Here is a 14,284-nt window from a genome sequence, read left to right as displayed (position 1 = left end):
TCCTTGCACTAGTTGTTTGCCAAGAATTTTATGTCCCGAAATAAAGTCGTTCCGAGGAGTGCTTCATCCGGCAAATTCGTTAAAAGGATTATTGTAATAAATTTCAGTGCATATTTGTGTGGGAAATCTTTGCCAGGCTGAAAGTTTCGATTCGTGCTGTAAGAAAAAACTGCACAGGTTTTAGTTGATGTAGAATATAGCGTATTTTGACAAGAAAGGGTTAACTTCTTGTTTTTCACTACTTACTTCTTGACTCTTACTACTAACTTCTCGCTTCTTATACTTTTCCTCATTTCTTTTAACTTTTTCTTACTTCGTATAGCTTTTCTTACCTCTTCTTACTTTTTATTATTTCTTTTTACTTATTCTTACTTCTTCCTAGTTTTAACTTCTTACTTCTAACTTCTGACTTCTTACCTCTCACCTCTTACTTTTCCTTGCTTCTTATTGATTATTCTTACTTCTTACTTCTTACTTCTTACTTCTTACTTCTTACTCCTTACTTCTTACTTCTTACTTCTTACTTCTTACTTCTTACTTCTTACTTCTTACTTCTTACTTCTTACTTCTTACTTCTTACTTCTTACTTCTTACTTCTTACTTCTTACTTCTTACTTCTTACTTCTTACTTCTTAATTCTTACTTCTTACTTCTTACTTCTTACTTCTTACTTCTTACTTCTTACTTCTTACTTCTTACTTCTTACTTCTTACTTCTTACTTCTTACTTTTTACTTCTTACTTCTTACTTCTTACTTCTTACTTCTTACTTCTTACTTCTTACTTCTTACTTCTTACTTCTTACTTCTTACTTCTTACTTCTTACTTCTTTTTACTTTTATCTGTTTACTTTTTATTTGTTTACTTGTTTTCTGGTCACTTATTGTTTTTTACTTGTTTTCTGTTTACTTATTATTTGTTCACTTCCTAACTGTTTACTTATTATTTGTTCACTTCCCAACTGGTTACTTTTTATCTGTTTACTTTTCTTCAATTTATTTCTCTGTTTATTCCTTAGTTTTGATTTCTTTAATTTATATTTATTTGATTTTTCATCTGCTCGTTTTTCATCTGTTTACTCTCATCTCTCCTTTCCTCATCTTTTGACATAGAACTACGTCATACTGCAACAGAGGGGTGCAAATTAACAAATCGAAAACATTGAAAGCGTCACGAAAATTGTCCGCTTTCAAATGTTCATAACTCAAACAATTTTTAACAGATTTCTTGAATTTTTACATATTATCAAAATAAGGCGAAATAAACAAAACTCTCAGTTTCCATCTAAATCTAACTATACAATCAATCACTACCTTTCTTCTCCAGCACTGCCGACATTGAAGTGTACAAACAATAACAATTTTTTTCCTTTTTGAAAACAGAATTTAGTTCCACCCACATTATTTTACAACTTCAAATAAATAATTAAGGAGCGCTAAGAAGTGTCAGTGGTGTTGTTAGAATAGTGGTACCCGGCAAGTCTGGTAATTATCTGGTTATAACGAATTTCCATTTACATATGAATTGATCGGTTTTTTATTTTTTCTGCTGGTTTTTCTTTTAACTTAATTGACCGAACGATTATTTCGAGTTGTGTCGTTGCATGAAACTGGCGGCTTATTCTCTGTTACATATTACTAATGTCTCAATCATAGATTTCTAATTTGCATAAATCAAACTAACCAAGATATGATCGTAGCTACAAACGGTGCGCCCTTTCTTCATATTCCTTCATTCCATCAGCTACGCCTTTATATCGAGTTTGCAAGTTATATTGCCTGGTCGTGGCAAAGAAGGAAAAGATTAAATTCTATCCATCTCGTCAATGCCCGGTAGGTCGAATTCATCTTCTGCTGCGAAATGAAAATTTTGCGTGTTGGCGCATGGAGTACCTGGCGGCTGTAATGAAGTACCTTACCGCAGGAATATCGCGGGTAAGGCTGCTAGCGGTGATAAAACGAGAATCATTCCGCGTCATCTGCAGTTTGCAATCCGCAATCGAAAATAATTACTCAAGCTTATATCTGGCATCACTATTGTCCAGGAAGGTGTTTTGCCGAACATATATAGACCGTTCCGATAATTATAAATACACTTACGATCAACCGTCATTTCAAATAACGTGCAACCAAACGTTGGCTGCGTCCTGTTGTTCACATCCAAAAGAAACAGATGTTGTCATTTTTTCTAACATTTAGTGCGAAATTTCGAAAATGCATGTCCTTTCTTCCGAGCAAAGAAAGCGAATTGTGCACAAATGGGGCACCGTGAGTGGTCTTTCTATAAGAAAATTAGCCAGAGAAGAAGGTATAAGTGTCGGAGCAGTTCAAATTGCATTGCGGAAGTATTGTGAAGAGTGCACATTTACTGATGCCCCAAGACGTGGTAGAAAACCCAGGCCTGTTGATCCCACAATGGACAAAAAGGTTAAGGAATACTACAAGCGGCATCCTTCAGTATCAGTACGAGATGTGGCGAGAAAGCTTGGCACCTCGGCGAGTAACGTTATGCGTGCCAAGGGAAGAATGGGTCTGCAGACCCGTCGGAAGCAGAAGCAGCCAAAACGAAATCCAAAACAAGCTGAATCTGTGAAACCGAGAGCTCGGAAGCTTTATGACAAACTTCTGACCAAAAAAATGGGGTGTGTTATCATGGATGACGAAACCTACATAAAACTGGAATATAAGACTCTGCCAGGACCGCAATTTTATACATCACCGAAGGGACAGGATGTCCCTGGACCAGTGAAAGCCATTTACACCGAAAAATTCGGCAGGCCATTTGTGGATGTGGGAAAATATCTCGTCCATTCATTACGAATGACACAATGAATGGTAAAATATACGTAAAAGAGTGTTCGCAGAAAAAGTTGTTACCCATGGTTAAGCAGCATAACAATCCTCCAATCTTTTGGCCCGATCTTGCTTCCTGCCATTACTCTAAGGATGCACTAGGGTGGTATAAAACAAATAATGACACATGTGTCCCAAAGGAGATGAATCCTCCAAACTGCCCTGAAATTCGCCCTATTGAAACTTTTTGGGCTTTGACCAAGGCAACGCTGAGGAAATATGTCAAACCAGCGGACAATGTTGAAAAATTTGATAAAGATTGGCTTAAAGTGGTAAAAATGGTCGGAGAACACACTGTGCAAAAGCTAATGAGTAGTGTTAATAGAAAAGTTAGAGAACTCGCGTATCCTACGAAAAATAATCCCAACTTGAATTGAAACTGGAGAGAAAACACTTACCATCTATATTCCAGAATAAAATGAACCGAAAAATCCTGCATTTTTTGTTTTACTCAAGAAATAAGATGTATTTATAATTTTCGGAACAGTCTACAAGCTGTTGTGAAAAGTAAAACCTGCAGTCCTTTTTAGGACGTCCTCATGTTTTCAATTGGAGTAGAAAGAACCTTTTTTTCCCTTCAAGAGAGATTAAAAATTTAACATAATATTTTCATCGAGCAGGATTTAGTTCTAGCCACGCAGCTTAACTCTAATACAGTTTATTCCCAAGCCTATTGCAAGAAAAACATTGACATAAAAAAGGCTATCATTATTCTACATTAGCCTTGCGGCCATGTCTTATAAACAACCTCTTCAACTATTCATTTTCTATTCTTTTTGACCTTTACTCATTAACTTCCCATACGTTTTGTTCTCACCATTTTACTTTTTCAGTTTCCTTCATTCTAGAATATTCTAGCATCTGTTCAAGACCATTTGAGCAAATATTATTCACTTACAGAAAACCCGGCAGCGCCAAGGTGAGCAATGTTTTCACTCCAAATGTTACAAAATTAAATTTCGCTCAACATTCTACCATGAAATAACAATTTCAGCATACAAGCCCCTAAACAAACGAACCGGCTTCTCTCTCGTTTGAAAGCTGTTTTGTACGGCAACCTTATCCATTGCCCATTTCCTGTATCGACGGTCATCCGGCAGGCGAATAAAAAAGAAGCGGAAACCAGAACCATTTTACGGAGGAGGATTAAAAATGTGCAACGCTTTCGGAGCTCTATGCAAATTAGATAAAGCGCTCTCTATGCACAACGACGACGGCAGCCAGCTGACCGGGGCAGTGTCGATTGCTGGTGGGTTGTAAAAAGTTTTGCTTTCCCTAGGATCACCCTGCGTGCGAAGAAAAGTTTTGCCGGCTCCTAACATGATTACCTACTGGATTGGTGCGATAATGGTTGAAATATGTGCTAGAATTGGGCCAGCCGGTACGAGAAAGGGTTCCGGGGACAAATGTTTACCTAAATGCTTTACGAAAATTAAATTATCTCGCTAGGAGGGTTTTACAACGTATGTGGGAGGAGACGAATTTTTCACGTCATTCGAATTGATCAGAAAGAAAAGCATCAAGACGCACCGATTAAATTAGGCACCACTTTAGCTTGTTGCATTGTTTATCGAGCGGGGCAGGCATGTTCTAACCTCACATGCCAACATTGTCACCGCCTCTGGCAGAAAATCCAATCAAGGCATATATGTTGAAAGCGTCTTAATAGCTTCATCAACGCAAATTTGCATTTCCACTCCATCCACGTCTGTGCAGTTGCTGGAAGCCGTTCCTAAATAAAAGCCTTTTACTCATGCCACAACTACTAACCAAAAAGGAAGTTGTTGCGATTGCCGAACAGCAAATATCGGTTAGGAGGTTAGACAAAGGAAAACCTCAAAAGAAGGTAAATGACAGACCAGCTCGGCAACAGTGTTTTTGCTTTTAGCGGAGAGAAAGAGATTTTAAACTCATCACTGATTTTTCCCTGTTAAGCCCTATCTCTTATTCTACCGGAACGAACCGAATTTGCACCGCTGAGCCTGCCTGATTGAACTTATTTTTTCTTGGTTTTGCCTTTCTCCTAGAAAGGTATAGCAATCACTTGCAAAACCGAAAGTATAAAAGTGCTCCAAAGGGCCGAATGGCATATATCACTCGACTCAGCTCGACGAGCTGAGCATTTTCTGTATGTGTGTGTATGTTTGTGTGTGTGTGTGTGTGTGTGTGTGTGTGTGTGTATGTGCAGATTTCTATTCTCACTCACTTTTCTCAGAGATGGCTGGACCGATTTTCATGAAATTAATTGCAAATGAAAGGTCTTGTTGCCTCATAAGACCCCATTGAATTTTATTGAAATCGGATTTTTAGTTTAGAGGTTATGTTTAAAAATGTGAAAATCATGAAACATCAATATCTCAGAAATCACACAACCGATTTGAACAAAATTGGTTTCAAATGAACGGGCTACCTAGAAAACCCTTAAGTTTTGAATTTCATAGATTGAACTTGTGGTTCAAAAGTTATGAAAGGAAACGTGATCTAAAGACTGTTTAATCTCACTCATGTTTCTCAGAGATGGCTGAGCCGATTTGCATAAGATCAGTGTCAAATGGAAGGTCTAATTGCCCCATATGACCCTATTAATTTGTTTTGCAATCGGACTATTACTTTGCCTGTTATGTTTAAAAATGTGAAATCCAGCTATGCAAAGGAACATATTCCGAAGACTACTTGGACTCACTCAGAGATGGCCGACCCGGTTTCCACAAAATTAGTGTCAAATGAATGGTCTAGCTGCCTCAGAAGACCCTATTGAATTTTACTGTAATCGAACTGTAACTTCATTTGTAATGTGCCGACTTGTGAAAATCACGAAACTTCATTATCTCAGAAACTACACAACCGATTTGATTATTATTATCAGATGAGCGGGCTAGTCAAGAGTTAACTGATGAATTATGATTGAACACGTGGTTTCAAAGTTTGGCTGCCCTACACGTTCCCATTTCATTTGATTATAATCGAACTTAAGCAACCGTTATGTATTAAATTGTTAACAAAACAACGAAAGTCTATTATCTCAAAGATTACATGACTTATTTGAACATAACCAGTGTCATACGAACGAGTCATCTTTCAAATTTACAAATTACAAACTTCATAACAATTTGATATGTGGCTCAAAATTTATGGAAAGAAGAGAAATTCAAAGACTATTTAAAACTAGGTATACCTGTTGTGATCGATATATGTGGCCTCAACATAATTTAAATGTGGTGTCGTACTATTTGAACGTTCCAAGTTCATTGATTCCTTGCGGTTTGTTTGAAGTCTGCAAATGCACGACGAATCGGCCATAGGATATGATCAAAGTCAAATAACAAATCGTTTGAAATGGTTGGTTTTATCGAAATGACAACATCCTCGTCTTTTGGCTTCTGTACATCGCCTTAATTCTGAATATATTCATATTGGGTGGTATTCTGTCATTATCAGCAGACTTTCTGGCATCAATCTGACACCGGAAATACCCATATTGGGAGGTATTTTTGGTTGTTTTCCAGAAACTAAAAGTGGTCGTCTTCAAATTCAAAATAGTGTGCAGGGTCAATGTTTGGTTTCTATGCAACGGAAATATCCATATTGAGTATTTTTCGGTCATTTCCGACTGTTGCCTATAAGTTGCCATTTAGCAATTCAAAATGGTGCCTGAGGTCAATTGTTAGCTCATTGCATCATTCTGGTTCCAGAGATACTCATATTGGATAGTATTTGTTTATTTTAGGCTGTTTTTCACAAACCGGTAGTCGCCTTCTTGGATTTCAAAATGGTATTTAGGATACTGGTTAAAGAAAAACTCATATTGAGTGATATTTGGTCACTTTGGACTGTTTTTCAATATTTTAGAATCTAAAGAGTGAATATACATTTATTGGATTGAAGCGTTCATGTAAATTTATTTTTACAAATAAAAAATTGAATGAGAAAGGCTGGGTCTGACCGCTAGGTGGATTAATTTAGGATTTTTTTTGCAATCGAAATGGGTGAAGCGGGAAATTCGATGGATTTTTTTTTCCAGTATCAACGAAAAGGCTTAATCGGAATCGATTTGAGGAGAAGCAATGTATACCAAAGAAGACAGAACTTGAAAAGAAATAGTGAACTTGAAACTTATGCACATTTACATTGGTTAGAGATGATAAACAATATCAATTTTACAAGAAACTCGTCACCCGGTTAATAATTGCTACTACTTCTTTAAATTTTTAAGCTCATATATTTTTTGATGAAAAAATCAGAAAAAATTGTGCAAAAAGTGGAAGAAGGGAAAATTATTCAAATTTCCTCAATGTAATATCAAAGTCAGGTTTTTTTTTAAATCATATAGTATCGCGCTTCGAAATTTTATGAGTCGTCGCGGTACAACAAGAACGATCCGAAGCGATAGAAGAACTTACTTTATCGGCGGTGACCAATAGCTCAAAAACTCCAAGATGCCGTTGACTATGACCAGATCATCAAGAAATTCCTGATTACGGAGACGAGATGGAGCATCGATCAAGCCCTAGCTCCCATATGGATGGCTGCTTTTATGTTACAATCTTGGTGAACAGACGCTCGGATTGTCGAAGCATTTCCTCTACCGCTGAAGTATGGTTTACGTCGCACTCGTGGAGGTGTGAGATGGGAACTTGTGAGGGCCTGAACTATGTTAGACGCTCCTTCCAGGTTATTAACTCACCATCTGAAACCCATAATGGTGCGGCAGGTATGCTTGTCATTTTCCTCAGTATGTGGGAAGAGCGGAGAAAAAATTCACCGCGCACTTCCCTTTCAGTATGTGCCTGCGTGTAGCAAATCACCACACTGCTTCTTCCTCCACTCCAAAGTGTCTCAACCACTTTACAGAGAGACAGACACACTTCCAACTCACCCGACATCTGATAGAAACAAGAGAGGTGAAACACTCGACAGAGAAAACGCAAAAGTACACCACAGTGTCCACTGGCGAGTAGTCCGGAAAGTGAAAAAAAACCTACCGGGCAAAGGTGTAGTTCTAGTGTTGCTACACCGCGAAAACGAATTCGACCTGAGTGAACACGACCGGCACAAGCAACGCAGTCTATTTTTTTCTACCAATCTCTTTTCCTCTTCTGCCATGCTCAAGAAACAAACTGTAAAATGCACCGCAGATAGCTCTGCTGTGTAATTATTGTGCGTGATGTCCTTACGTGTGAGAAAGTACACCATAGTTCATTGTCTCGCAAGAGAGAGATTTCAGATTTCACCGCGGTGCCCTCAGGAAACTCAGCAGATAAAAATCGTTTGTCGCTCTCTTCTAACATGTGCGTTGATATGCTCTTTAGTGTGAGGGCAGTTGTTTCCGCAGTGCAAGATGTTCTCCTGCACTCTAGATGTTTTCTGAGGAGAAAAGACAAGCATGGCGGCAGGTAATTAGTTTTTGTAGTAAATTTACAAAGCCTTTGCAGATATATACGTCAATCAATGCTTTAAAAATTCTTTCATAAACTGTTGATAAACAATGTTGAAAAATCATATGTAAGAGGAAAAGTTGAGTGTGTTCTTTCTTACTGGGACGGTCTTTGACTAGGCTTTAGAGTTTTCCTTTAAAACCTCTCACTTAAAAATCAATAATCATGAGCTCGAGCGATAGAAAATCCACTTAATTAGTTGCATTATTTTACGCAGTGCCACCAATTGAAAAATTGCCACCTATTCTCGGAAACATTGTGTCAATTATGAAGGCATAACTATCTGCACCAATTATACCTAAATGACCATTCAATCGGAACCCGCAAACCGTTTGATGATGATTCCGATTTAATAATCCCATCCGTTGGGGTGCACAAAAGCCAATTGCTGTGCTGTCAAGCTGTTGTAGATATAATTCATTTAGGCAATAAAACAAAGGCCCGGTTTTTGCGGCAACCCACTACTGGACGGTAAGCGGTAAGGATAGCTGAACTATTGCGCAATTATTGTTATTACTGTTATCAAATTATTATTTGAGCTTCCGGTAATCACGGCCACTGACAACATGCTGCAGCTTTGCTTTGATGTGTGGCAGTGTGTTTAATAGTTGTTTATTCCATTTGTTTTTTTTTCACCCTCGCGTAGCTTTCAACATGAACAATATCATAATTAATTGTATCCGAGGTGCAGTGGCTTCACTGACTGGATCGTGTTTTTCCTGGGACATCGGAAACAGCGGCCAAAAGCCGCAAGCTGTTGCGAAATTCATTTTATGAAAGCTAATTATGGTAATTATTGCAGTTTGATTTGACAACAATTGAAACAGTTGTCTAAGTGCCGCAGCGTGCCACCGATTGGCGTGCAAAAAATATGGCAATCGTGCTCATTTGCAATGCAGTGATGACATAATTTAAAGTAACGGTGTGGAACTAAATTCCGATAGCGAAGCGAATTATACGGGATTAAATTTTCGGTATTAACCTATTTGTGCTGTATTAAAACTAGTTGCCTGATTTCAGTAAGGCAACTATTTATTACAAGCTGTGCTTCCGTAAATCTTGAACAACAGCGGAAATGCAAAAGTTTGCGGCTGCAAGCTGCCGCTGATTTATGTGGAACAGTTTCGGAGGAAATTAACTTAATTCGCACCTTTCGGCTGGCTGGACGGTGGTTTCACATGGCTGCATAGGAAAGTATAACACAGGTTTATTCTCTGCCAGAAAAAAACAATTCAAATGGAATATGGAGAAGGTGAACGGGTTTTCAGCTAAATTGTACCGAAACCGCGTGCAGCCGTGTACATTGTTTCTGTATTGAACGGAAATTTAATCCTGGCAAAGTTTATTTGCAAAATTAGATTGATGTTTTTTTCTTTTTTGACCTTCTCTTTCTTTTTTTTTCTCAATAAGTCAAATGGTAATAACTTTTTAATTATTCTTAGCGCAATTTTTCTAAATTTCTGAATTATGATGATGCCGAAAATTGAGCTATTAAATGATTTTTAATATTGCTATTGACATTTTCAAGTGTCAATAAACTCAATAATCAATCCTAAAAACTAGTTAAAAATATTTATCCCAACTCAAAATTATTGCCTAAACAACTAAACTAAAAATAATAATAGTGTAACATAATCGGTAATTATTATTACAAATCGTAATGATGAATGTTTCCCGTTTGTCGCTCTTTCCGGAAAATAAACCTAAATCAGTTCTTTCAATTTACTCGCACCTACTTCAAAAACACAATCCAGGACAAAATCACCTGATGGAATTTTATTCGTTATTCCGAAATGAAGAAAATATCTTGACAAGTTTATGAGAACATTCTGAATCGAATATCCTACCAAAACAATTTCGTAGAATGCATGATGAATAGGACTATCGAAATTGATATTAAATCCCCGACTCCATTAGTAAAGACAGCGAGCGCAAAGAATAGTATTTCTTATTTTGCTTCGCGCTTCAAAGCACAATTTCATTCAAATGAGTTTTAGATTCATATCAATGCGATATCAATTTCGACCTTGTTTCATAGCGATTGCATCAAGCAGATCGTAGCTGAGTTGATTCCTCTTCAGATATTCGCATCGGTGGCTCTGCCACCTGCGACGAATGTCGGTCCATCGTTTCTTGTGCTGCTGGAGCAACTGATTCCCTTCCAGAGGTGTTTTACATTTGTCTAATTGAAACGATGCCTCACCTTCAGGGAATGCTTTCTCCAGGACGAACGGCTTTAAGTCATTTTCATTCTGCTTGGGCATTGAAATGATTTCATTTATTTCACCTCGCCTATAGCGGTCCACAGTATCCTCCCGCATTGAGTCCCGTCGAGGTGCCGGATTGACACAAGCCGGTTGCAAGTTTATCCGTGCCCGCGGTTGATTTCGCATCCACGCTCGGCACACCGGGTAGAGTGGACAGTCTGCCTCAAACCTGGCCAAATCCACACTTCGATCGAACAGTTTCATGATGAAAGAAGGCGAACATTGGGATCGAATTCCTGTCGGTACATATTCCATTGGTTTGCTGCGTTTCGGTGGACGACCGCGCAGTGGTACGGAAGGATCCGGTGGCGTAGGTGGCATCGTGTAGTGATTCACCTTGAGCAAGCTTTCTAGTGTTGAGAGATAGATTTGATTAATTTTGTCCACGTAGGTAGCCTAGACTTACGTCTTCCAGTGTTGCTTTGCTGCGACATGTTGTACTGTACTGTTCGACTCAACAATAACGATACGATCCACACTGCACAGCGAGAACAGTTGGAATAAACAATGCAAAAAGCAACAACGCAAAACTATCTGTTGTTGATTGTTTGTTTGTGTGGTAAACAATACGTTACGCTTAGCATTGATACACAGAAATGCAGGGTGATGTATCATGGATTGGACCAATGTTAGATAAAAAATTATAGATCTTTAGGAACAGTATGGTTTTCTAGTTTACAGTAATATAAAATAATGATTGATACAATATTTAACATTAATTTATTTAAATAATCGAATTCAGATTTCAAAAGAAGTCAATGATTCATTGATTTAATTTTGGTTTGGACGATTTGGTATGACCCATCCTTTTGAAGCGGTGGCAGCAATTCATATCAAATATGAAGTAATTTTTATAGTTTCCTTAGATCTAATTTCAACTATTTAAGTGATGCCTTATGTTGTGTCTTTTATAAATTTTAATCTTTCAATAGCCTCTAGAGACGTATCAAGGTGCTCGCCCAAACCATTATCGTAAATATATGCAACAAAAGATCTGAGCACACCATTCGATTCGTTAGGTTATATTGCATCTCTGGTCAAATTACTCAAATCATCGTACAGCACATTTTTTGAGTAGGTATTTGTTCTACATACCTTTGCAGAAACCGAAAGTCGGGAATAAGAATCTTTGATTTAAAAATGGTGTCAGATTCCATATTTGAACCTCATCATATATTACACTGTGCTACAGCGATTTAAAACTTCTGAAATGACCTAGTGTAACGCAACACCCCGCAAAAATTACCCAATGTTTCGTCACGTTGGCATAAGAATTCAGGCTAGAACCATAGTTCGCTGCCGAGGTTACTCAATACCGTAGATAAAAGCAGTTTGAACGAAAAACAAAACAATTTCAACATAAACTCTCTGCTTGCCGCAGAGTTTACTTAACACGCAGGAAACACCGTGCATAGCATTCTAGAGCATCCTTATTATGAATCGTTGGCCGGAAACAACAATAGCAAGGCATTTTTATCATGAACCAAACCGAACAAAACAAAACATCCACATTATCGTTCAGAATAATAACTTAGCATCAGAGTTACGAGCCATCGACCGACCGCACATAAGACGGCCCCTATTTAAAAGAGTGGCCAAAATTACCAAAATGTGAATTTAATATTCAGGATGTTCTGCGCACATATTTTTTTAGTATTTTATCTATATTTCCATAATTCCTAAAAACTTGATACAAAAAACGGTTCATGTTAGAAAAGTTACCTATTTCAGAAACGGAGAAAAATAGTTTCTTTTGAATATTTTGGAATACATAAAAATCTAATAAAGCTACCATGGTATGTTCATATATAATTGAAAGCTTATTAAATTAGTTTCCTAAAACAGAAAAAGTAATGAATTTCAACCCTACAGAGTCAGTCGCAGGCCACATTGAAAATATGCTCAATTTTCCTAATTTTGACCATCCAAAACAATAAATGTAAGCACGTGTAAGCACAGCACCTGATAATGTGTCTGAGAGCCCGACTTGTGCCTTTCAAGAATCTTTACGGAAATTTTGCGTTTTGATAAAATAAGATGATTGAAAATTTTCAATAATGAAACTCCCTCATTACAAAAAGGCGTCGTACACAAATTACGTAAGGCTAAAAATCTAGATTTTAGACCCCCTTCCCCCCTATGTAACGATGGGTAACATTCGACAACTTTTATCTATTAAAATAAACAAGCTTTTTGCCATATAATTATTAATATTATTATTATTATTTATTTTCAGTTCATCCGACTTGTAGTCTTAATGAAGTAATACTATGATATATGTGTATGTGGCTGGGAAAAGCCGCCACGAAACGCACGAGAGGCGGTTTCAGGCCGGCGCAAAAACCCAGCATCTTTTTAGAACAAATACTTAGCACCAATTACAATTCAAGTAGAAACATCATACAATAGGACAACACTAACAATATAAAATAATGGATAAACATTAAAAATTAAAATTATCGTTTAAATTATAGGTTAAAGCCATTCGACGAACAGGGTGGAGAGGGCAGTGCAGCTGTAGCATAGTCATAATAGCAGGGCAGCCATAACTACTTGTCAAAATTTTGTGTGCTGTTCTGGCCATGATATCTTTGCGACGTTGTTCAAGAGGTGTGATACCAACCAATAAACAGAGGCTTTCGTAGGGCGGCAAATGATCAGGGTTACTCCAGGGCAATGCGCGGCAAATCCTTCGTATGAAATGCTTTTGAATGCGCTCAATTCGCAGGATCCAATAATCATAATACGAATCCCATACCACACATGCAGTTTCCAGAATCGGTCGTACCAAAGAGCAGTAGAGTGTGCGGAAAGTGCCTGGGTCTACAAAATCTTTTCGGATCCTACAAATCATGCCAAGTTGACGATTGGCTTTATTTATAATCGACGAATAATGCTGTCTGAATGTCATTTGCGTGTCTAATATGATTCCTAGGTCAGTGACAACTTCGCTTCGATGTAGAATTGTTCCATTAATAGAATAATTATACAACAAGGGCTGTTTTTTACGCTGGAAGCTGATCACGGTACACTTTGGAACGCTTATCAACATGGAGTTGCGAGTACGCCAGTCATTGAACAAATCGATAAGCGCTTGAAGCCTGTAACAATCCTCAAGTGTTTCGATAAGGTAAAATATCTTGGTATCATCTGCGTAAAGCACTCGTGTGCCAGGTGGTAAAATCTTAGTGACATCATTGATGAACAGCGAAAATAGCAGTGGCCCCAGTATGCTTCCTTGAAGCACACCGGTTATTGAACCAAGTGGATTGCGATGTACCCAACTTTACAGCAATCTTACGATGGCGTAGATATGGGTTCAACCATTCAACCAACCCAGCAGCAACTCCGAGCTTGTAACATTTGGCACAAAGTAGCCCATGATCCACACGATCCAAAGCAGCTTTCAAATCCGTGTAGATGGCATCGATTTGAAGACTTTGCTCCATGCCACGAAGACAAAATGAAGTAAACTCCAATAAGTTCGTTGATACAGATCTGCCAGCATAAAACCCGTGCTGCGCAGTTGAAATATAACTTTTCACGCTGAACATAAGATGATTATGAACAATAGATTCGAAAACTTTCGAGCAAGCACAAAAGCAAGAAATTCCACGGTAATGTTCAAAATTTCGTTTGTCGCCTTTCTTTAAAACCGGGAACATAAACGATTCCTTCCAGCTGCGGGAAAATTGATGATTTTGCAACGAAAGATTCAAAAATGCAGCTAG

At 37.9% G+C, this 14,284-nt stretch overlaps 1 protein-coding gene across 1 annotated transcript; it reads right to left on the bottom strand.

Moving 5' to 3' along the window:
* Nucleotides 1–9,818: 9,818 nt before the first annotated feature.
* On the bottom strand, nt 9,819–11,104 carry LOC129724456 (protein lin-37 homolog). Its single transcript, XM_055679386.1, has 2 exons — nt 10,960–11,104; nt 9,819–10,903 (listed from the first exon to the last, which is right to left on the bottom strand). Exons 1-2 carry the CDS (start codon nt 10,985–10,987, stop codon nt 10,302–10,304), a joined length of 630 nt encoding a protein of 209 aa, XP_055535361.1. The 5' UTR covers nt 10,988–11,104; the 3' UTR covers nt 9,819–10,301.
* Between the last annotated feature and the right edge of the window lie 3,180 nt (nt 11,105–14,284).

This window comes from Wyeomyia smithii, chromosome 2 (assembly GCF_029784165.1).
Source record: "Wyeomyia smithii strain HCP4-BCI-WySm-NY-G18 chromosome 2, ASM2978416v1, whole genome shotgun sequence".
Classification (NCBI taxonomy): Eukaryota; Metazoa; Arthropoda; class Insecta; order Diptera; family Culicidae; genus Wyeomyia; species Wyeomyia smithii.
This window is presented reverse-complemented; position numbering and strand designations above follow the sequence as displayed.